Below are 25,233 nucleotides of genomic sequence, written 5' to 3'. Positions count from 1 at the left end.
GGTGACTCACTAAAATAAAACATGGCTCACGAATCCTTCATGATCAAGTCTCTGTGCACCTACTAACCTCCACAATCTTCCTATGCAACTCTAGACCCTGCTCTTCATGAAACTCAGACATATATTTATCTTGCCCAGGGCCTCTGGGCCTTTGCTGCTGCAATTTTTGCCTGGAAACTATGCATCACTGTCTATGGGAAAATTGAAATTCTAATTTTCCAGCTTCAAACTAAACATCACAGCCTCTTAAAACCATCTCTCTCTCCATGTAGAAATAACCACTGCCTTTGTTCTCTCCCTGTGATTCAGATGGAAGCCAATATGACTATGCTTTGTCATGTGTGTCTCTCAACGAGATTCTTGGTATGTTATCTCCTCGTTCCTAGCCCAATGTTTGGAACATAATAGGGACTCAATATATGTTTGTTAAATAAATGAATAAATGAGTAATTTACTTAAAGACAATTTCAAATTTGGGCTTCAGTTAAATTTGTATTTGAAAATGGAATTTGAGTGTTTTAAATTTTTACTTCTTAGGAAAAATAAAATGTCCTCTTAGAAGTTTCAGCTGAACTCAATTGAACTTTTAGAAAAAAAATGTTTCAGCCCTTGATTGGTCAGTAGAGGGAACCATGATGATTTTCGGGATTGCTGAGAGAACTTTCTCATGCAGCGAGGAGGCCAGTGTTCTTGAGCCAGATCATGAGCAGGGGCCTAGGAGGAATTAGAGGCAGCTACAAAACGTGGGGGCGCCTCTTCTCCAAGATATTAAGCCAGGGAGGGGAGAAGAATTAAAAGTCGTCTTAAAATCTTTGGGGGTTTGCCAAGCAAATGAGATGTAAGGGATTTATCACTTAAAAAATAACAAAAAATAGGCAATGAGAAAATTTCACCTCTTTATGTCTCGGATAAGAACATCAAAAGCAGTAATGCTGTTGTTTATACACTCTGTCATTGTGGTATTTCTCCTTTTTGGCTTTTACAAAAACATTCTTGTCAGACAGAAAATTTCTCTTTTGTATAGCAACAGAGAAAACTAAGATAGAAAGATACAGACAGAATTAAAACTGGAAGGCTGAAAAAGTCTATGCCTACACAGAAAAAAAGCTCCAAAAAGAAGCAGAAGACAAAGTAATAGTATTGTATGATGTAGCTGACTAAGGTTCTCAATGGCTTTAAAGAAAAAAAAAAAGTCTGAATTTGTTATTAAAATAAAAGTTAACTGAGTCTTGATTGATAATCAAAAAAAAAATGAGAACAGTACAGTATTTTATGTAGGTACTTTGTTTTTATCTCAATCTAAATGGCTGAATCTCAGATTCCAAGATATGTTCCTCCCCACCCCCCATATTTTAATATCTGTGAAACTGGAACTCACATGATAATTCAGCACATTTGATAGCTTGGAAAGTATCTCTACTTTTTTTTAGTGGTATTGAAAATGACATTTCATCTTTAATTGATGGTATCTTAGAATCCATGATGTGGTATATAAACTGTTAAACCCACCATAACATGGTAAGTAGGGTGAAAAATATAAAATGCTGATGTTGCTACCAGGACAAGCCTGTGCATCTAGATGGTGTAAGCCCCAGGTATTTAGTTAATTGATCAATGGTCTTCTAGGAGTTTGGTGTTACCTAGAAGTTGTAAGCAATGGCTTAAATATGGATGGGGATGATTCTGAGTCTGGTGGCAGACTGGGACTGCCATAGCAATGCCAGCAACTCCAGAAATCTCCCAGTTGGTTGAGGCCCCATTTAGTTGCCCTGATCCATGGAGACTGGGTCAAGGGAACACAGGAGACATGGAGATCAATCATCAGCCTTTTCCTTTAATTGCTTGGTATCATATTCCCAGCCTTATTTCTTAAACCCTCAACCCTATTCATAAGTACATTATTCCATCCTCTTCCTTGAGAATGGATACTAGGTAGAGGACTGGAGCTCACCATTAATGATATTATATCCAAAATTACATTATTACAGAAATTTACAAGATTTATTTTTTTCTTTAGTGATGATAGATTAGTAAATATTGGGCTCAGCTTCTTTAAAATAAGAACATTTGAGTAAGAAAGTTTTCATGCTGAATTACTGAGAATTCAAGTGTTTGTGTCAATGAGAAATTTCTTTTGAGATTAAAAGGGTCATTCACTTTGAACTTGCTCTCTAAATAGCAAGTAAGGCACATGAAATAAATTTTTAAAAAATGCATCCAGTGGGCTGGCTGACAAATCCAATTTGCAACTGCTAGCATTCACCATAACAGCCAATTGTTCTTTAAGATTACATATGTAAAGACTCTCCTTAAGTTCAAGGTTTAAAAGACTATTTGCAAACCTAGCATTGTTAACAGATATATCTTAATTTTTCCCCCCAAGGTCTTATTAAAAAAAAGACTTAGACAACTAATTGCCAAGCACTGATAGATGCAAAAAAAGTGGTAGTGAACTGTATAGATGATATTTCTACTTTCCTGGAATATGGTCAAAGATATCCTGATTCTCCAACCTATTACTAAGTTTTTAAAGTAATTCTTTAGATATACTATTTCTACTAAATATATACCATTTACATATGCTGATTATTTAGATATTGTAGTTCTCCTCAAAGTATTTTTATTTCTGGTGGCTCCTTGGAGTAGTACTTAAATTCCATATTTCTGAAACAAATTTTCTAATATTTGGTTTTATAAAATTAAATTGCAGTCCGTATGGCTTCAAAGTTAGTAGAAATTACGTATCCTGGGCCTCATTGTCAGATTGTTCTTAATACTTAACATGTAATAAGAAAGCTGTTGACTGGTGACTGATCAAACAGTTCATAAAAAAGATACTGTTATTCAGAGGAGATCCAACTGAAGACAAGGGAGCCACTTGGCTGAGTTGCATCTTGTTTTCCTCACTGCTAAGAATGTCTCAAAAGATGTGCTTTACAGTAGTATTGATAACAGTAACAGCTAAGTGTTTTTAAGAAACTCAACAAAATTTTCTATTTACAGGTTTTCCTTTGAATGGTGATGATAGGGACAGGTAGACTCTTTCCACATTTTATGTAGCATGTTTGCCATTACGTCTACAGCCACCTATGCAACCTTTAATACCAATATTTTCCATATCAATGGGACCCATTTTGGTTCCTAAAGTAAAGGGCCAGTAGCCTTCTTGTTTTATGCAGCTAGGTATGTGAATAAGAATGCAATAAATAATAGTAGAAATAATTAATTATTTTAGATGGATTTTTTTCTTGCTAAGGAAGCAATATGAATCTTTACATTGGGCCAAATGTTTAATGATATTTATGAAATGATTTCAAGCCACTGATAGCACAGATATATTAAATTAATAAAATTTTAATTTAGTAATTTATTTATTAAATAAAATTTTATTAATTTAATACTTCTGGATGGAGGCTTTGCCTAAATTCCTTAGGAAGTTTTACACTTGTTGGTTGAGTAGAGTAAGAACTGTTGATTTCAAATTCATAACAATAATTGACTGTAACATGACTCCTAAAAAAGATAATTGGTATGTGCACTGGTACAGCTACTTTTGATACCCAGGCAAATTGTTTTTTACATCCTTGGAAGTGGCATAAACTTAACCAATCAACTGGATCCCACTCCATAAGAATAATCATAAAACAAGATACAGTTGATTCTTATCACAGTAATTATATTCTGTAAAGTCACTATGAACACTGAATGAGTGAATACTGAATCATTGCTTCTAGAGGAAGTAAGGGTTAGGTTCCTGTGAGCCTCTGGTCACAACACTTCCACCAACTGATCAACATATAACTTCGTTTTATGTGTGTTTATGTCTAACAACATTGTATTGAAAATACAATTAACTCTTTATATCTGTGGGTTTCACATCCACAGATTCAACCAACTACAATTCAGAAATTTTTGAAAAAAAAAATCCCAGAGAGTTCCAAAAAGCAAACTTGAATTTGCCATGTGCCAAGCACTATGCTGAATCCACACAAATTAAATTTTATGTAGGCATACCTTGCTGTAGCCTATATGCAAATACAGGTAATACTCAAACACGACACCATTTTATATAAGGGCCTTGAACATTGGTGGATTTTGATATCTGCAGGGAGCCATGTGGATACAGAGGAACAACCATATATTGTCGATTTACTAATATTGGATTCGCAGCCAACAGCATAGGTCTGAACAAAGCTTATCTCTATTTTTTCCCCCATATTTTCTCTATAAGTCACATCATAGATTTCTTGCACTTAGGAACCCTAGACAGAACTTCAGCGCTACACTTGGGGGACATTTTAAACAGTGAATTCACTAACAAAAAGCATCAAGATGTGAAAAATGAGATCCTAAATAAACTAAGTAAAGGACACTGTTTACAATATGAGCTGAAACAAGAAGGCAGAATATCATATGTTCAGCCTCAGCTGGGAGTGTGTGTTGGGTGACAAATTTATCATTTTTCTGCACATCTGCAAACGACTGTGAATGAAAGTACTATGAGTATTGATTCTGTGGTTATAAATAAATTTTAGCCTGTAGGTAAATTTTCAATTATGGAGCCCTCAAATGATAAGCATCTACTCTATCTGTTTTCAAACTGATAATTTCATGAGTCTGAGCCTTTTAGCAAACAAAAGTAAATTTTATAAATGGCATTAATGCCACTATTTGTAAGGATTCTAAAACTTCCTAACAGAAGAATTTAGTAATACCACTCTTGAAATAGAGTAGGATGTAGAAGCTTAAAAATTATTTACATTCAGCACTACAGAACCACAGTACATTAAGAAAATTCTTGTTTCTTGTTCTTGTTAAATCCAGTAAGTCACCAATTATAGCGTTAGAATGTTTTTTCATCAAAGACAATCGTTTTGAAGGGTACCGGAAAGTATTAGAGCCTGAGGAGTACTTTTTCATGGCCACAAAGGTTGCATGAGAAATTTCGATATTCAAATCAATTGCCATTATTTGCCAGGATAGGTAGGTTAATTCATCTTTCCCTCCAAAAACACCGAATGTGTTCTCAATAGTAGCTCAACTCAATCTTTTCCTTGATATCTAGCAGCACTTCATGTTTTCATTTAATTATCTTTTTTTCTTTTTCTTTCTTCTTCTATATCCAAGTCCCTTTTCTTTGCCTGTTCTTGACTTTATGATTATACAACCTTCAAGAGAAATTTGAAAACCATCTAATGTTTCAGTGCTAACTAGCACTTTATGATTTGGAATATGATCTCATAAAACATTAATAAAATGTGGGTCAAAGTTAAAATAAATTAACTTCTAGTTGTTTTATAATACGCTTTACAAAAATAAGTCAAAACTCAGCTGGAAAATTATATTGGCAGCAGATTTTCCTTTAAATAAATGTATGTATCATTAAAAATAATTTCTGTTTGAAAAATAAATGGATGTGGCATAGAATTGGAAAATAAGGAATTAAACATTTGAGTCACAAGGAACACATAGCAAAGCTGGCTTTCAGATTAAAAAGCCCTGAGTTTTGTTGATGATATTGTGACAGTTCTAATAACAGCTGATACGTGAGCAATTATAGTTTGCCAGGCACTGTGCTCAGTGCTTTACCTTCACCACCTCATTAGCTCTTTCCACTTACTAAATATACGCTTTTGACCATTCTAATTGTACTGATGAGGAAAATGAAACTAAGCTCGGGAGCTGTGGATTTTGTGATTTATATTCTATAGTTTGTCCCTTAACCATCAAAGTAAAGTGCCCTGTAAATTATGAAGAAAAGTAAACAGATGTTGACAAACACAATTTCTTAAAATTTGGAAAGAATTATTATTCCCAATGGGTGCATTAGAGAAAGACTCAAGATAGATTAAATAACATCCCAGAGCTCAAGTCACTTCCCTTTACTCTCTGTGCCACTCGGCACCTAAAGGGCATCGAAGCCTCTAAAAACCAACTGACAAGGTGGAGCTTTCCAACTTTGAGGAGAATTTTCTGGTTTGCAAATGCATACGAATCAATTTCTCAGTGACCTACCATGACAAACAAACACATGCAATCAATGCTTAGCAACAAAACTAACCGTTTACTTATGTTCTTGTGGCTGCTGCTCTTTGTTGTTGTTGTTATTATAATTATTATCATTATTTTGGCTTTGGTTTTCTTTCACTGTTGGTAGGTATGAAGCCAGTTATAGTCAGTGATTTTATTTTTACAACACTAAATTATATTCTATTCCACTTTTAATCTCCTGCTTTACAGACATAGAAGATCTTTGTCATTTTGGGCTGCAAGGAGGATTGTGTGTTCTCCTCATACCTACACCATGCAGTCTCGTGCCTTCCACAGAGTGGACAGTACAAGTGTTTATTGACTGACCGAATGCTTTTGTTTAACTGCTTTCTTTTCCATAGTGCTTTAAAACAAACAAACAAACAAAAAACCCAACTTCGCGAACAGAATCCTTCTCTCAAAAGTACATTTCTTTAAAAAGTAGTCATATACTACTTTTTGATAATAAGAAAGCAAATCAGAAACATTGGGAGATCAGAAGTTTTAATCGGCACTGAAAACAAATTGATTTCGGGTCTGAAAATAGACATCGTATTATCTAGGCGATAGGTCCTAATAGATCACTTAAGTTGCCTGTGATAAAAAGGACCTTAGTTGTCAGCTCACTGTGTGTGTTGATATCTAACAAACACTCAGAGCAGGGAGCATAGCTACACCTCATTGCATCCTCAGGACATAGCATAAAGTATTAGTCATGGAAGGAACAAATGCTTTATGATAATAAGAGTACTGATGATGATGATGACGAAGACACAACTGAATTTGATAATTATGATGCCAAATCTGTGTGTATTCACCTTGATTCAAAAAATAAAATAAAATAAAATAAAACAAAAACAAACAAAAAAATTAGGACGTATCTTTCAAAGAAAATGTTTAATCGTCTACAAGTGGAATATAGGATGTAACTATTGTGCTGTCTATGGCTAGAAATCTAAAAAGACATCTTTGTCTCAATCAGAAGCAGATTTAGTCAGAATAAATAATTACTCCTAATGCCTTGAGGCACAACAAGAAGGAGGCTGGGTGTTTGAAATCAGGTTTTTCAACTTTACCTACACTTGGCTATGGACTTCATAATAGAATGGGAAATCCCATTCTCCCACATGACCTTTGTAGGCCTTTATTCACTTACTGGCACTGAAGAGAATTTTTATTAATAGTAGCTATGAATGGACAAAAGTCATAAAACTTTATAGTATAGGGGAAGTTTTAATCATCGTTGAAAACAAGTTCATTTCAGGTCTGAAAATAGGCAACATATTATTTAGGTTATAGGTCATAACAGATCACTTAAGTTGCCTGTGATAAAATGACCTTAGCTTTCAGTTGACAAATAGTGCATTTTGTGAATGCATTAATGGGATCTACTAATTTAAGGAAATGAAAGAATATTATGTCGGTTTATTAAACCTTAAAGGTTTTTAAACCAGGCATCCCAAACCCCTGGGCCCGTCCCTACCAGTCCTTAGCTTGTTAGGAACTCTACCACACAGCAGGAAGTGAACAGCAGGCAAGCAAGGGAAGCTTCATTTGTATTTGCAGCCGCTCCCCAACGCTAGCATCACCACCTCAGCTCTACCTCAGATTATGGGGCATTAGCTTCTCATAGGAGCACCAGTCCCTTGTGCCACAAAGGTTGGGGACCACATGTTTACATTAATGTGTCCAGGCAGATCTAAAGTATTTTACTATGCTAAGGGACACTATTTACATCTGGTTTGTGTAAATGGTACCCCCTGGTATTACCCGGTTTATACACTGTATTCCTATATTCAGAAGCCCGTGTCTTGGGCAAATGATGCACTTAAATAAAATGTCTTTGAAAAATAATATATCATTAGGTATCATCTGGAACTTGTTCTTTAATTAGATATAGGTAAGAAATTCCAAACCTTAGTATTCCTAGAAAGCAACCTCAAAAAACTGACTTGATTTTCTCTCTCTAACACAACCTGTAAACTTTTCCTGGGAACCTGAGTGTTGATTGTTGACAATTTGTATTAGTTTCATTAGTTCATTTGCATATCTAGACCGTGAAGATAATCTTGTTAAGTGTTTGAATAGTAAGAAAAAATATCTTCAGAGTATCAAATAGAGTGAAAATATCAGTCATTTTTTATTGTTTTTTAATTGATTCTAATGGAGAACTGTAAATAAGATAAAGGCAAAAAATATCATTTTATTGATTTAACTTTTTATAATAAAATCTTGGCATCTGTTTCACTAGACATCTGAGTACTATGTTGGGTTACTTCTGGTTCATTTATCATGTCTCTTGTTTGTGTCTCTGGCCAAAGTATTATTCATTAGAAGTACAACTCCCAAAGTAATTGTTAATCAATGACATTTAATGACTCAATTAGTACAGGGCTTGGGAAGGCTTTTAAAAATTTTTAATATTTGCACTATTTAAGGGTAACATCTCAGTATGAAAATTTGGAGAAATAGTAACACCTTCTATGATTTCAATCAGTATTTACTGATGTTGAAAATTCTGAAGGAAACCCAGACTAGTCACAATAAAAGTCAACACAAAAGAATTTCAAAATTTGAGTGACTCGTCATCATCGTTGAATGTTTTTTGATCTGCTGTTATTATTTGAGGTGTTGAGTCCAAATAAATTTTGTGGCTTCTTGGTATTCTTTAGAAATAGTCTTTGGACTATTAGGAAGAAGCAACAGAAGTTCCTCTTCATGTTGCTGATATATTTTTGGACTGTTTTATCCCTGATTCCAGACCATTCATTGAAGGAGCATTAACAAGATCAATTTGGGTGACAGATTACCTGAAGTAAGAACTGAGAATATGGCCTCAGATGTAATTGAATCATCTGGGCAATGCAATGTCATGAGAGTCATAGTGATGATGAAGTGGAACCATCTCTGAACTAGGGGTGACAATAAAACATTTTACCACTAGTATGGCATAAGCACTGGTGAATCAGAATTTAAATGCTGAAGTAGGATCCTGGGGAACTCCCAATTCTTGCTGGATCATGAGAGGTCTTGACGGAAGCACCAGAGTGGCAGTGGGGTTGCACTGAGGGACCAGAGCCAGCAGTTATATACCAAATGATACTGATATATTTTAATATTTTAACAATCTGTATGGCTCTCTGGTATACAGAAGTTGACTCTCAGCCCTGTTCTTGGCTCAAACTTCTCTTGGACAGTGGTTCTCAAAATGTGATGTACCAATACCTAAGGGTTCCTGAGATCCTTTTAGGAGATCCATAGGCATTCCCTTTTTCAATGACATGTCCATGTGAAGCTAGACTTTCTTCATGTGCTTAAACAAAACAGCATATTGCAACGGGTTGAATGCTGAAGTAGATATACAAATCTGGTCCTCTTTTACTAAGGCAGACATTAAAGTGATTTGCAGAAATGTAAAACAGTGCTCTTCTTCTAAAAAATAATTGTCTTTGCTTTGAAAAGTATAGTGTTTTCCATAAAAATACACTATTTTTGTTAACATGTGATGGGCTTATTGTTTTTTTTAATGAACTAATAAATAATAATTTAATAATTTTTATGAGTGTAAAGGGATACTGAGACCAAAGAGTTCAAAAACTGTTGCATTAATACAATGAAAAAAAAATCAAAGAAAAAACAAAGCAAAAAAAAACAATAACAAAAAAGACAAAGACAAAAAACAAAGAAATAAAATAACAAGGACCACAGAGCACATATTTAAACTTCAAAACTTCACTAATTTAAACTGATTTACGTGTATAGTTTTCAGTATTAGTTTTTTGTAAAGAAATAAATTTCACCAAACTATGCTAAAAGAACTATTATCAAAATGCCATCCAGAAGAAAACAGCTTTACACAATAAATTAAAATGTTAAATTAGCCTATCAGTTGTCATGTTAAGCTACTTCTAAGATGTTTGCAACCCACTGATTTTGTATTTTAAGCATTTCGTCAAAAATCCTTAACACACTCTCATTTTTTACCTGATTTTCAAGAAAGAGAAAGAGTAAACATTAGCCTCTATCTGTGCTATTATCTCAAGTTTCGAAGCAGTAGAATATAAATTATCCTTCATTTTATTTAAGGCAATGATTGAAAAGATTATCATTATTTTATACAGTAGATTCTTGAACAACACAGGGGTTAGGGTGCCTTGCATATAACTTTTGAATCCCTTCAAATTTAACGAGGTGTCCATGGGGGATTAGCTCCAGGACCTCCTAAAGATACCAAAATCCACAAGTGCTTAAGACTCTTATGAAATGCCATAGAACAACGCATATTATTCGTTCTCCTGCATCCATGAAATCCAATTGGGGATCAAAAAATATTGTTTTCCATTGGTGGTTGGTTGAATCCATGGATGGGATATCCAGGGATATGAAGGACCAATTTATTGAAAAAAAAAAAGCATATAAGTGGACTTGGCGCAGTTCAAACCCGTGTTGTTCAAGAGTCAATTATATAATAAGAGAAACAAGCAAAAACAAAGATCCAAAATGATCTTATAAAATTGGATGTCAAAGGGTTACGAGGTAAATGGAAAACAAAACTACCCATCAGAAATGGACTTTAAGGAAAGTTGTACATCTCAATCTTAACACTGGATGAAAGAAGAGGATGAAAAAAAAAAATTCCCCTCAGGATCTGACCCACCATCTTTGCTTTGATTGGGGTTCGATTCAGGCAATCAGTGTGGTTATAGACCTTAAAGAGAGACTGTAGGTAGTAGCCCCAGGTGACTAAGAAAAGTAAACACAAATTATCTTGTAATAAAGCCATTGATTATATGAGGAGAAACAATTCCAGAACTGTTAAAATGTGGGAAAACAAAAACAAAAACAAAACCCTGTGTATCTTAGAAACAATGAAATACAATAATTAAAATTTACTGGTATGTAACATTAATTAAATACTGCTTACATAGGATTAATTTATATTATGCCATACTTTATAAATATATACTTTAATTTATGCCAGCAAGTACAATGCAAGGGGAAATAGAAGCGAAAATATTTGTAAAGATGGACACACAAAATTATCTAACATTCTTGGTATGTCTACTCTAGGACCACAGTAAAGGTGTAAAAATTAACATGTTCATCTCAAAACCAAAATTTTCGATAAGCATATGTTAAGTGCATGGCATTTATCTTCCTGATTTCTTTCCTCTGAATATATTTTTATTGGTCACAGATAAATTTATTACAGTCCCCTGATTTTCATAGTTCTACAGGAAAATCTATAGCTCTTAAAAAGCAACTCTTGAAAACAAAGATTAGAAATATACTTTTAAAAATACATTTAAATTATGAGGTGTTCCAGGTCCTAAACTTGACTCCACAATGTTTCTAAGCCAAGAATATACACATTCTTTCTTTAACATGCTCTGAAACAAAAGCCTTAGATTCTGTAATAGTAGCAGGATGGCAGCTCTAACGCTACATTTATTTTTATTGGTTTGGTTTCTAAGAAATGTAGACTCAGGTGAGATGTCTTTCTGCAACTGGCATCTATTTTGTAAAAGCAATATTACAGATTTGTAAGGAGACAAGAACTGAAGTTTCAATCATTAGTGCTAAGATACCTAATTCAGACTTGAGGCTTTCAGGTTATGGTCTGTGATTCAGAAATCTTTCTGAACAGCAGGCATTTGACTCAGCTATATTTTTAAAGCTCAAATGAGTCTTTCTAGACTATGGATGCTCAGTTGGGGACCAACGTAATAATGAGTATTATCAGAAAACAGCTGTCTTCTGGGGGTAGTAGACTATCTACTGACCGCTAAACTGCATGCTAAACATACATAGGTCATTCCCCTCCCTCTTCTTTTTTTAAAAATAACATAAATGGCCTTTCTACATTTGAGAATGGCCTATGGCCATGCCATCCTGCACGTGCCCGATCTTGTCTGATCTCGGAAGCTAAGCAGGATGGGGCTTAGTTAGTACTTGGATGGGAGACCATCTAGGAATATAGGGAGCTGTAGGCGTTTAAAAAAAATAATAAAATAAAAATCGAGTTGAGAATGTTGAAACTTGCGCCTTTTTTTTTTTTTTATTAGCTTCAGGCACCCAATGGTGATCTCTTTTTCGTGTCATAAGGTAATGAGTTATAGATTATACAATACTGTAACATACTATACTCTTTAAGATGGGTTTTGAGACCTGCATGAAAATATTCAAAATAGATGAAAGGCTTAGAAACTGAAAAATGGCTAAAGGTTTTGCTGAGAAAAATTCCACCCTCCTTTTTTCCCTTACAACTGTTGTTTCAGTGCTGAAAGTGTAAAATGCTGCATCAAGTCGGATGCCTCTTAAATGATAAATGGATGAAGTAGGTGCTTTGAATAGAAATGCTAAATAAAGCTCTTCTGTTGAAATTATGGCCTTGGTACAAAATGGCATTTATTCAAGTCATTCAAACAACTTCATTCCATTTCACAAAGAATACAAAGAACTCTCAGAAGCCTAGACACCTTTTCTTTGTCTTCTCACAATAAAATATAACAAAAAGAAATCCATTCAAAGTGGCACTGGATCCATAAGCTTGCTTTTCAACCATTTTGTGCTAGGAGGGTAAATGGATAATTACCAGTTACCTTTCTCCTTGTGAAAAACAAAATCCTGTACATATCAATTTTTGTTTCTCCTTGACCAATAGGAAATGAAGTATTTCATATTAATATATACATTTATAAAACACATATCCACACATTAATGAACATATGGACATATGCATCATACACATCTATGTGCCAAGTAGAACATCTCAATGGTAGAATGAAATAAATCTAAATTTTTGTTTGCTTTTTTCAAAACACAGTACGAACTCTCACTATTGATTTCACTGAAAATACTTTCTTAAGTAGTCATACCTTCTTTTTATGACTATTATATAATTATGAATTAATTCTTTGTGAGTAAGTCTTTCTGTGAGTGCCCACCAGGTTCAAGTTGGGTTAAAACAGAAGACTTAGTGTAGTGCAGACCTGAAGTCAATTTTGAAGTCCTATACTCTTCCTTAAGTCATTTTGTACTGAGTACATTAATATAGTCCTGCTCATTTGTCTCCTTTGAAGCCATTTGGTTTTCTATAGGACCTGATTTCATCATGGCCCCAAATATCTGTCTTCCCATCCTTTCAAGGGATGTTTGCTGCCAAATTTCTGAGCACAAGTCAATCAGGACTCACCTCTCCTTCCCTGGGCCAAGGCCTTCCATTCTGGGTGTACTTGCTTTGATTCTGCCTCTTCTTTTGTCCTCCATCAGCGAATTTGCACAGTAAAGGCTCACTAGGGGCTGGGAAGATAAGAAACCAATTCTACATTAGCAAATCCCCCTTAAAAATAAGTGATGATTTGAGTCACAGTAGGGCTTGGTAATGCATAGCTTTTAAAGTAGTCTTGCTTCTGGAGAGATATTTGCCCCCCTTTTAGTCTCGACTCTGCTGGCTGCTATTCTAACTGGTCTTCAAAAAAGTACTGGCAGACTATAAAAGACTAGAACAAATATTGTTGAAAAAATAATCAGCTGAAGCAGAATGTGAACTTGCCTTAGAAGTAAAGAGGCAGTGTTGACTCCTTCCAGTTATGTGAGAAACATATTCATAGCCAGTGTTTGTGTTTGGATAAATAATTCTTCAAATTAACTATGTTTCACTGTAAAAACTATAGGATTCTATTTTGGAAAGAAATACTTAGGGACTTCTTTAGACAAAGGGAGCTATTTTGCTAATTGCAACCAAATTAGCTATTTTTTTTCTCATTATCCCCTGCAATTTCATAAAAGCTGAAAAATTGATTGTTCACTCAACCCCTTTCACTCCAGTTTCCCAGTAAAATATAGTTAGAATCCCAAGGAAACTAATTATTTGAATATTAAATAAACCCACATGATAAAATATAGTCAAAGTATATGGCCCTAACAAATAAATCATGGACTGGGGGGAAATATTGTGATGCTGGGTGACTTATGCAAACTTATTTCCTAAGAAAAAGTGACCCAAACTAAAGTATGACAGAGCTCCTCTTCCAACAGTGACACTACAAATGACAATTTGTTTAAAATGTAACAAGGCAAAAATTATTCTTTGAACATTGAGGCCACCTCCATAGCCCTACTTGTCTGAAAAAACTGCCTCTTGATATTACTATGAATATATATAAAAGGAATAAATTTAAGAAAAGTCATATTGGCCTAATATACCTGACTGATTCATTAACATAGCTGAGAGTGTTTTGTTAGTTTATTTGCTCAAATAAACCAAATATTCATCTGTAAGTTTACAGTATGAAACCCAAAATGAAATTCTTCCTCCTCCCATACCCTGGGAAAACATGTTCTGCTGAAAATTAATTGAATTGCTTTGAGCAATAAGATATCAGCAAATGAGACCCAAGCAGAAGCTTGAACGTTTTTAAGCATTAGGGCTTGCTTCTTTTGCTTCTTTGTATGGCTACATGAATATGACCAGCCTAACCTGCTGGAGGATGAGATTCAAAGATAGTCGAGTCATCTCTACCAATCAAGCCAAAGCCAAACTAAGTCTTCCAATGGCCAGCCCCCTCCCAGACACTTGAGGTAGCTCATCCAAGATCAGCAGAGGTACATACATAATGTGCAGTTGATTATAGAAAAATATACAAACCCAGGTGAGATGAGTCAAGGTCATCTCAAAAATGTGTGCTCTAAATAAATCTTTATTATTTATGCCACTAAAATTTAGTAATTGACATGTAGCATTATTATCTTAATAGATGATCCCCAACACCCATTCCTCCCCATTCTCACTCCCAGCTAGGTTGCTTGGATTTACTAATATGGCTAAATCAAAAAATTATTATAAATATCATCACATTAGAAGCAGTCTAAATTATTTCACCACATAAAAAGTCAAAAGTGTAACTGGACACCGGAACTCTATGCATAAGAAAATTCCCTTTGAGATTTCAAAAGTGTATATATGTGTAGGTAGATACACACACACACATACCTACATACATATATACATACATATATACATGCATGCATATATACATAAGTATGTATACATATATACATACATACTTATACACATAATTACATGTGTATGTATATATGTATGTATATATAGACATGACCAAAGTTTGGCTTCCATTATCTCCTGAGTATGATGCAAGTCATGTAACTCTTATGTGTGTTACCATGCAATTAAGTAAGCTACAGTGAGTGTTCCTTTATCTGTTTGTTTATATTATTAATACTATATTTATTTTTGTCATTTGATTGCAGGAGTGACTATTGGAAGTTTAAATCCATCGAAGCTGTATTTTGCTACTAGGAAAAGTATTGTGCCATCCACACAGCAACAGATTTTATTGGGTTTTTCATTCCCTAGATGCCATGTTAAAATGTTAAATAATAACTGTTCTAGAGCTAAGTTCCAAGAAAGTTTTCTTTGTTGAAAGAGGTGATCTCTACCCTCAGTTTGCTTTCCTTAGAACAATTATATACCTATAATTATGTCTAAAACTTCAGGGTTTTCCCAATTTTTTAGTTTAAATATATACTAAATATATCTACATATAAATTTGTATAATAAATATGTGTATATATAGCATATGTTTATATAAACAAGGAGATTGATATATGTGTGCATATATATGCACAAATATTTATTATAAATTTATTAAATATATATGCACACATACATATTTAAAAGCTTTTTCTTGTGTGAGAAGTCTTGGAAGCTAAAAAATTAGGGGGCATAGTTGTCAGGAAAAGAAAAACCCTGGACAAATTGTTAAACTTAAAATTTCTTCCATCCACTAGCATCAAAAAATTTTGCAGATGCATCCTTGCAACAAAATTACCGAAAAACAATATGCTACCTCATTAAGGATTAAAGTAAGGAATCTCATAGATAGACTATGAAATTCTAGATAGAAAATCTACATTTAAGTTTTCAATTATTAAAAAGAGAGCTTTCGAAAAATTATTTTTACTATGGAAATAAATTTAAAAAGTCACGGAGTGAGACTTTCTTAACTTTCAACTAAGATGTCTTTGTGAACTGTGTTTTGCAGTATGTCAGAAGCCTCAAATCTTCGCCACCCTGATATTCATGGATCTTCATAAGCCATTAAGCTATGGATGTTGATAATGATTTATTTATATTTACTGATGTCATTAAGTAGAAACAACTGCTGTTACTTTACTAATTTGAAGATGATCACGATAGAAAAAAAGATAGAACTACTAAATGAATTAAAAAATAATATCCCAGAATCAAATTTTTAGATGTGTCATTTAAAAAAGATTGATATATCCATAATATTATCTTGGAATTACAGGAGCATAATTGTGATTGTTAATTTCCCAAGGGGTGTATTTCATTGAGTAGAAGAGAAAACATTAGTAAATTAGGTGAATTAAAATATATATAATCTTCTAGTGATTAGGTGATTCCTAAATATAGCAACATAAAGTTCAAACTCCTTCATTAGAAAATGAGAATTTGTTCCCTTAATCTTATCTTTCATCAAGCCTTCCTCCCGCCTGGAATTTCCTTTCCCAGCATGGCCAACACACACACCCTCCATCTGGCAAACTACTAATCAACCTTCAAAATTTAGCTCAAAAGTCACGTTCTTTGGTTCTTTGGGAAGCCTTCTTTGACTTCACTTCAGAGTGAAATTGCCTGGTGCTTACTTGGCAGACTTTCATAGGTTGAATGCTGCTTTTGTTGGTGTTAAGTCCTTTGACAGTAGCAATTAATTTCCAGGCTTCATGGTGGGAAGTGATTATAGCAGAGATCAAGGTTAAGTTTACATATGTGTGTGTGAGTATTTTTAATAACATTTTACACATAGGAATACATAATACTTGAAAGCGATGCTACTCAAAGTGGATTCAGAAGCACTAGTGTTAGCACTTGGGAGCCTGTTAGAAATGCAGACTCTTAGGTCCTTCCCGAGACCTACTGTATCAAAATCTATATTTGAGCTGGATCCCTGGGTGATTAGTGTGCACACTGAAGTTTAAGAGACATGGATTCGATTACGACTGGCTCCTTAACAGACTAAATCTTAGATGTTAATCATGAATCTTCTAAGTAATGAGATGATTTCAGTATCACAGAAATATTATATTGTTTACCATTTCCTTATTGCTGTATTATGGTGCCAATTAATTTTGTTTAGTCTCTTTCAACAGTAGTTAAAATATAGACTAAATGAAAAAGACGCCTTTGTGGAGTGAGATACAGTTAAAAGCCACAGATTGTAATGTGCTAGAAGACATTATGGTCTATCACGTAAATGGGGAGTATTTAAAATATAATTATAACAATGCATGGTAGTAAAGTTACATGGTAATTATGGAGGAGTAATTACTGTTTGCTTGCTTAGTGGAGTATTTCTACTCTTCCAAACTTTGTATTAAATGTGAAACATCCAATGCATAACTGATAAGATAGTCTAATGGTTTATCGGATTTGCTGTTTTAAACAGCAAACAAACAAAACAGCAATGAATATTTTGCTTAGCAAAATTAATATAAAATATTTTATTCTGATTTTCTACTAAAACTTAACATATCTTCAGTTTTACAAGCCACTGAGAATGTTCTCTAATATCATATACTACAAGTAGATAGTGACATAAGTTTTAAGCTAGTATATATCAATAGCAGAATTCCTACTGTCCTTTACAATTTGAACATTTTTTGATTTCATCATTAAATTAAAAAAAATTTTCAACCATTTATATTGGATCATGGTAATGGTTTTAAAATATATCTCTTTATTGTCATAACTTATAGGTCCGGTGGTTTAAATATTAAATTAATCACCTCAGATAGATTATAAATCTTATTTCAGAAAAAAAGAATAAAAGCAGAGTGGCAGGAGCTGGGTGGAGAAGATAAGTAATGACAATAGAAGCAGTTTATTGGAGGTGAGATTATAAATCTCAGAGTGAGAATAGAGGGATGAGATAAAGGAATTAAAATAAAAGGAATTTTGAGAACTATAAGTTAAAATGGGAACCATTTTGGTCTGTGTATGTGAAAAGGTTTTCAATTAAAAAAATAGAAATAAAACAAACTTTAAAAACAGCCAAACCATTTCTGTGCTATTCAAGGTGACTTGCACATTAAAAAAACTGTTTATACTAATGATGAAAAAAAATGACACAAACTGAAAGATGTTAATCAAACTCAGGAACATTTTAACACATTCATCTTTTTACAAATACTCAAATCTCTTCAGTATGTGAGATGATATATGTTATACAACCCTGGACTTTGCATCTGGCAAAGTGGTCAGTCTAGACAGAGAAGAAGACAAGTAAAAGATACTCTAATAGGCGGCAATGGATGCTATCATAGAAAAATAAATAGGCATTTTGGGAGCACAGAATGGATGTCAACTTCTAGTACCAGAGCCATAGTACATCCTCTAGTTTAGAAATCACATCTAATACCACAGAGAGTTTTGAAACTTCACAGTTTGTGTGCACGACTCTCTGCACCAAATGCCAGATTACTAATGAGCGCATGAAGGACGGATACCAAGTTTTATTTGTCTGGCTAAAACGCAGGCTTCCATTACATGTTTGCTGAATGAAAATATGAATGAATGAGATAGACACAATGATAGGATTTCATTCAAATACTTTTAGAACACCTGGAGCCATAGAGACCTGAAGTTGAAAACTGGCAGTCTTAACAACAATGAATTTGAACTCATTTTAGCACTTGCTACAATTTGCCACAGTCCTTAAGTTTCCTGCAGTCTTATACCTGACTAGCATTACTTATTTCCTTCCATATGCAGACAGAAGTAGTCTGTATTGATGTGAGATAGAAAATAATAATGTAAAAATGATAGAAATACATTTCTTGCTAATTCTATGTTAGAACCATGTCCTTATTTTTCCGGAATTATTCCAAAGTGCTTATTTCTGTTATATCCAAGGAAGTTAAAAAAAAAAAAAACCTCTGATTTGTCTAAAGATTTGTTATGTTCTCTCCCATATATGCTTTATACACATGAAGTTCTTGCGCATATATACATATGTGTATATGAGTGTGATATCTCTATCATTTAATCAATCAATCAATCAATCAATCACTTATCATACTATATATCTTTCTAGATGTAGAGCTAACAAGTTCCAAATTTAAGCCAGCATTTACTTGACAAACATTACCTGGAGGTTACAACACAGAACCATTACATTTTAGAGTTAGAAAGCCTTTTACATATGATAAAGTGAGCTATTAGGTTACATTCCCTTTCAACTTCTAGCATCCTTTTTACCAATTAATTATGTTATGAATACTATAATAAGCAAGGTGTATTTATTTGGGTAGTTCTTAGTTTTAGTAAATTTCCACCCTGGGAGGTATATACATAAAATTCATTTAATTCAAACCCTTTATTCTGTCGATAAGAAAAATAAAAGTTAAATGAATTCTTCTCAGCTAAATTCTGGTAGCTGGTGGCAAACTCACACCCAGGCCTGTGTTCTCTGTATTTCTCCCTCTAACCGTTTACTTTCTACCTTCCTTACCATCAGAGGTAAAAGAAAATGAGTTTTAAACAGTTCTTGTGATTGATGCCATTATTTTGAGATGGAAAAAAGAAATTGATTATTCATTAAGATATGATTACAGCAATTCCTTGCCCATAGGTTAGAATTAGAACTGAAAACTGAACAGCCAATGAGATCTCCTAAGATGATTTCCACTGCCACGTTAATAATAGTTTAACGGAATAGACAAATTACATGGGTTATATTTACAAGTGTCAGACACATATTTACCCCTATCATTTAGGCCAAAATGAGCAAAGAAATGTAAAAACAAAAAGTGGAAATAAATAAAAATAACACACTTCAAGGAAAGTATAATTTGCATGTACGTTCCCAGTTTTAGCACTCAGTAATGGATTAATGCTTATATTTAGTTTTAAATATAATTTTCTACCATGGGAAACAGACTTATGAAAAAGGAAAATGCCTGCAGAGATAATAAAAGCAGAGAACAGCTGTTTGCCTAGACACATGACAGAGAAAACCACTTTTTCATAAATCATAGTATGGCCTAAGTAATTATTTCAAATTCACCTCTCTGTTAAAAGTATTAAAACACCATCATTTTTTTTTTTTGCTAATAATTTTCTGATAATTTTTTTTTCATTTAGAAAATATTATTTTTAAAGAAAACCCAAACCACAGAAGGGTAATAACATTAACAGAGAAAGCTAATGTTTTAAGTAGATGGGTCACAAAGTATGAGTTGAAGGTTAAACTTAGTTTATTTTATGAGGAAATATGACTGAAATGTTAACTGTGCTAAGTGAAGACATATTTTGACACCAAGAAAGTGGAAAGTACCAGCAGTTCCAAGAAACATCAACTGACTTACCTACAACTGACTCACTAACATACCCAACTCTAAATTGGGAAAACCTGTATGGTTGGAAGGCAAAACATCAAGAAAAAGGCTTCTAAGATAAAGAGACTTTAAAAATAAAAGAATCTTATTTATTCACCAAGATGGACCATTGTCTAGTCTTGCCTCATCCCTCCCTCTTCTGTATTTCAGCACTGTACTTGCCTCTGATGAGCTCTTTGTATATGGTATGTGATGTTTATAGATTGCTACATACTCTATGTAACATGACACATTTTATTAGAAAGAAGTGCAAAAAAGAAAAAAATACAAATATAATCTTACGGTGTAGATACCCCTTTGCTACTAAAAATAAATGGAAGAGGAACATGTATAAAGTTAGTAAATCTGAACTACAGAAAGGTTAAAAAATGTACAATACCTCTTCTCAACTGTCTCCCTCTCTATTCTTATAATTCTTTCCAGGAAAATGCATAAATATATACATTTACTAATCCAGCAGTTCTGTTTTTTTTTTTTTTCTTTTAATTCCAAAGGGGGCACTATGGTTCAGCAGGTTGGTTTTGTTGTTTGCTTACCTCAATTCTATATGAAGAGCTTACCATATCACCATTTTGAAATGCTGCTCACTATTACAGCATAATTGTCATGCACCATAATTTATAAATGTCCATCAATGGGGGACAAGCTAAATCTTATTAAATTTCCATAATGCATTTTTATATTCTCCTCCACTATGATAAGAATTTGATTTGATAGAAGTCAGAAGCTGGTTCCTATTCACCTTTACTTAGCATCTGCCCCTGTGGCCTTGCAAAGTGGCTGAGGGTTAATGAACATTTCATTATCTGCTGATCAAATTACTAAATAAATGCAGGCAGGTAGACAAAATAACTTCTTAAGGTTCCTTATATTAATTAAATTTTAAAGGATTAAAGAGTAAGGGTACAACCTTTTCCTCTAAGATAGCATAAGAGTTCCATAATTTTCATATTTAATATAACTAGTCAGCATACTTGAAAAAGAAAACAACAACGACAACAACAAAAAAATTCCAAATTCTAATTCCAGGTGTAACTCTAATTTCATGTGGGACTCACGTCATGTTTACTACCATAGGTAAAAACGAATGGAGAGGGAAAGGTAGGGATGAATCTTTTAATGCCAAACATCAAGATTCTTCTCAGTACTTGATTATGGTCTTCCACCAAGGAATAAAACACATGCATTCCCCAAACTGAACTCAAACTCAGGTCAAGAAAACATATCTCAATTTCCCACATGCTGTTTCTAAGCATATATCTCCTGTGCTAGGGGCTAAAAGAATTCCCAAAATGCAGCGAACCAAGTTAGTAGAAATAAATATAATTCCAGTTTCCAGTGAAAGTTGTGTATTACACTGTAGGCATCAGTTAACAAGGCCAGAGACATCAGCAGGGATGAGAACCTCTCCTTCAGTGGGTGAAGGATTTACAGGGACAATGGGTTAGGATTGATCTTTTTCTAATTCAAGAGCCAACATATTGAAATTGTGACAATTTGAAGAATGCTCCATGTAGGCTGAATCACTTACTCATCAATACTAAATAAGTTTAACTCAGATACTGGAAACTAAGTTTTTCAAAGAGGTGTTGAAGACCATATGTGCTATAAACATCTATGGATAAACTAATCTGAGTCATATAAAAAAAATAGCTTGGAAGCCTGAACTAAGAAAGAGTTTAATATAAAAACAATGCATACAAATGGCTCTAGAATAAATTATCCATTTGTTTTTGCTATAAAAATAAAGGGATAAAATAGCTTAGTGCTAGACTACTTCAGAGGAAGGTTTGAGTAACTCTCCTAAATTCATTTTTCTTAGATAGGTACCAATTCTTCCATTGAGACTGAACTTGAAAGGTATATGGATTCCAATTTCTATAGATCTTTCTAAAATGCAAACTTTATGATGTTAGTCCCTTGCATGTTCACCTACAGGATGAAATACAAGCTACTTAGCACAAAACACTATCCAACATCAACCTAAATATATGCATCTCCATTTCTGCTTATAGGACTGTTCAAACAGGATAGAGACCTTTTATACTTTCCAATTCATTTATAGTGCTCTTCCTGTCTGGTCTGCCTTTGCTCTTTCCCTGTTAGTTAAGTACTTCCATAGAATCTTCCTTGATTCTTTTCCCACTCCCCAAATTTTTAAAGACAGAACTTACCATTAATTAATTTTAAAACATTCATTTATTTATCCACCTTTGTCTGAGATTCATTCGAAATTCATTTGAAAGTAGAGTGCTGTCTATGAAAGGTTTCAGCCATGAGTGAAAATGAATACAGGCCTAACCCTTAAAGGATTTTTTTTTTCTAGCATGGAAATAGACATTAAACAAGCAAAAATAAATAAATAAATGAAAAGTCATTTCCAATCTCCTTCTTTATGCATCTACCATATAGAGATCTAGTTGGCACGCGTAAAATATCTTGGTTCACTCATGTTTATAGGACTTCCTCTACTAATCTAAAAGTCTCTTAAGAGTAGAATCTCTGTGTTATATTCATCTTGATATTCCCAAGGCGTAATGAAGTTCCTGAAAATTAGTAGAACACACACGCACAACGCGCGCGCGCGCGCGCACACACACACACACACACACACACACACATTTTAGCAAACTCTCTTATTTTTTCCCCCCCGGAGCAGAAGACACTCTGAACACTGTCCTACTGTGGCTTGACAACAGCAGAACACACTGTGATCGCTCTTTCTGTGTCCATTCAGCTGAATAAGCCAAGACCGCGCCCTAATCCATTCGGGCAGTGTACATACATACCTGTCAAGTTTTTAAATATTTCATCATAAAGAGAATCTCTAAATTTCTTAATAATTCATTTAATATTTAATAAGTTGGTAAACAAAGATTTCTTGTTTAAAGCAGAGACTGGAAACCTTTAACTATGCCTTAAAGATCATTGCAAATTTGGCTATCACATCTTGCACATGCTCTAAGCAACTGTGGTTTGGCAATATGTTCATTATCACTTAAAAATAAACATAATCAAAGAAGTATTTTGATTTGAATACTGTTTGTATTTCCTGGGCATGATGATTAGATCTCAAATATGTTAAAGTCACTCACCAGAAATTCATAAAAGCTTTCTTGAAAGGAATAGTCATATTTGGTATAGTTCTCACAAACTGAAGATAGTAAAAGGCATAATTTATAGTATCCTTTTGCTAATAATGGATTTTATTTTCATATCTCAATTTTACCAGTTATTAAAACCTTGAACCAGCCACTTAAAATATCTGGAACTTATTTATATATTGTGGTTGCCTTCTAACTCAGAGGATCATATGACTGTACATTGGGCACCCACCCCGAACTTGGTATATAGTAGCATATAGTAAATGTCTATTGAATGAATAATTGGGAGTACTTACGTGACCATTATGCAATACAGGCCAGAGAACAACTTTTATGAACCATGAAGGACATGAAACAAGTGGTAGATATTATTAATATTGCTGGGGCATATATAAAAAGTGTTACTTTTAAAGTCATTTTCCTGGAGCTGTGACTCTCTTTTATTCCAACCATAGGAACTGTAGTCAATTGAAAATAGACCTAAAACTGCAAGCATCTCAGTGATGAATTTCAGAAGTGATGAGGGTTCAAAAGTTCTATTTTAAACGGTAAAACTTAAAGTGGTAAGAAGAGAGCACCTTTTTACAAGGATTATGATCTGTTTTTCCAGGGTCGACTTTATAAAAAGACCAAAATATACTACATCACTATAAAACACTCTGCTTTGTTTCACTCTTATAGAAATAGCCTAGGAGAGACCCTGACAAATTTGCCAGATAATATACTGGACAAAGTACTACCATTCTCTACTTTTTCCATTTTGGAGGCTCTTAAAGAAAGTTAGCTAACCTCAAATCAACATCTGTCTTCTTCTATGAGAATGAAATGAAATGATCCTCTTACTAGATTTGGTGAACTGCTCCTGTCTTGCTACTGAACATATCACATTGTAAACTTTGGCTGAGGCTTTCAGAGGAGGAGAGAGGAGGTCTTTTGAAGGGGAATCACATCTAGAATTAATTATGTGGTTGTTCACATGGGAAGCTGGCTCTAAGGAGAATGTCCATGTATAAAATCAAGCACCTGGTTCCTCATATGAGAAGTTGGTTTTGAGAAGACTGGTTTTAGATGGTCTGAAACAAGAACCCTCTGTTTTTTTTTTTTTCCAAAATATTATGAGGACAAATATATCAGAATATTGTCCTCATTGGTAAATATAAAAATGGAAAGAAAGTAAACTGAAATTTAAGATTTGACATAAATTATAAGTTCTAAAGAACAGATGAACTTTTTAAAGATGAATTATATGGTTACCAGTTTTGGTAACATGAAGCCTCTTATGTGTTTGATTGTGCTAGATGCTTTTGTGTAGTATTACATTTATTCCTCAAAACGACTTGCTTTTGAGCTGAAACCGATTTTGAGGTGAAAAATATAAAGATCAGAGAGTTTAGGTGAATTGAGCAAGTACACATAGATAAGAATGTCAGAACCAGGATTTAACCCCAAGTTTTTAATATTCTACAATTCATTTCATATTACTTCCTGTATCATGTTGTCCCTTTCTTCCTACTTCTTATCACAATTATCACAATCTTGAATAATTACAGCCTTTTCTCAACAGGAGAACATTAATAATATACATTCATTCAATAATTATTTATTAAGCACTTATTCTGTGCCAGGTATTATTCTAGGTCCTACAGAACTAGACTAG

At 33.8% G+C, this 25,233-nt stretch overlaps 1 protein-coding gene and 1 pseudogene across 11 annotated transcripts in view; one reads left to right on the top strand and one right to left on the bottom strand.

Annotated features, from left to right (window-relative positions):
- Positions 1–25,233, bottom strand: part of RBMS3 (RNA binding motif single stranded interacting protein 3) — a 1,178,968-nt gene that overhangs the window by 116,201 nt on the left and 1,037,534 nt on the right. For all 11 annotated transcript variants that reach the window (XM_036219807.1, XM_036219806.1, XM_036219804.1 and 8 more), the window contains one exon: positions 13,226–13,332. In XM_036219807.1, the coding sequence (XP_036075700.1) occupies positions 13,226–13,332 (107 nt within the window). The remainder of the gene's footprint in view (positions 1–13,225; positions 13,333–25,233) is intronic.
- On the top strand, positions 11,905–12,023 carry LOC118602451 (annotated as a pseudogene).

Source organism: Rousettus aegyptiacus, unplaced genomic scaffold (assembly GCF_014176215.1).
Source record: "Rousettus aegyptiacus isolate mRouAeg1 unplaced genomic scaffold, mRouAeg1.p scaffold_m13_p_4, whole genome shotgun sequence".
Taxonomy (NCBI): domain Eukaryota; kingdom Metazoa; phylum Chordata; class Mammalia; order Chiroptera; family Pteropodidae; genus Rousettus; species Rousettus aegyptiacus.
The sequence above is the reverse complement of the archived record's forward strand: the minus strand, read 5'-3'. Positions and strand labels throughout refer to the sequence as shown.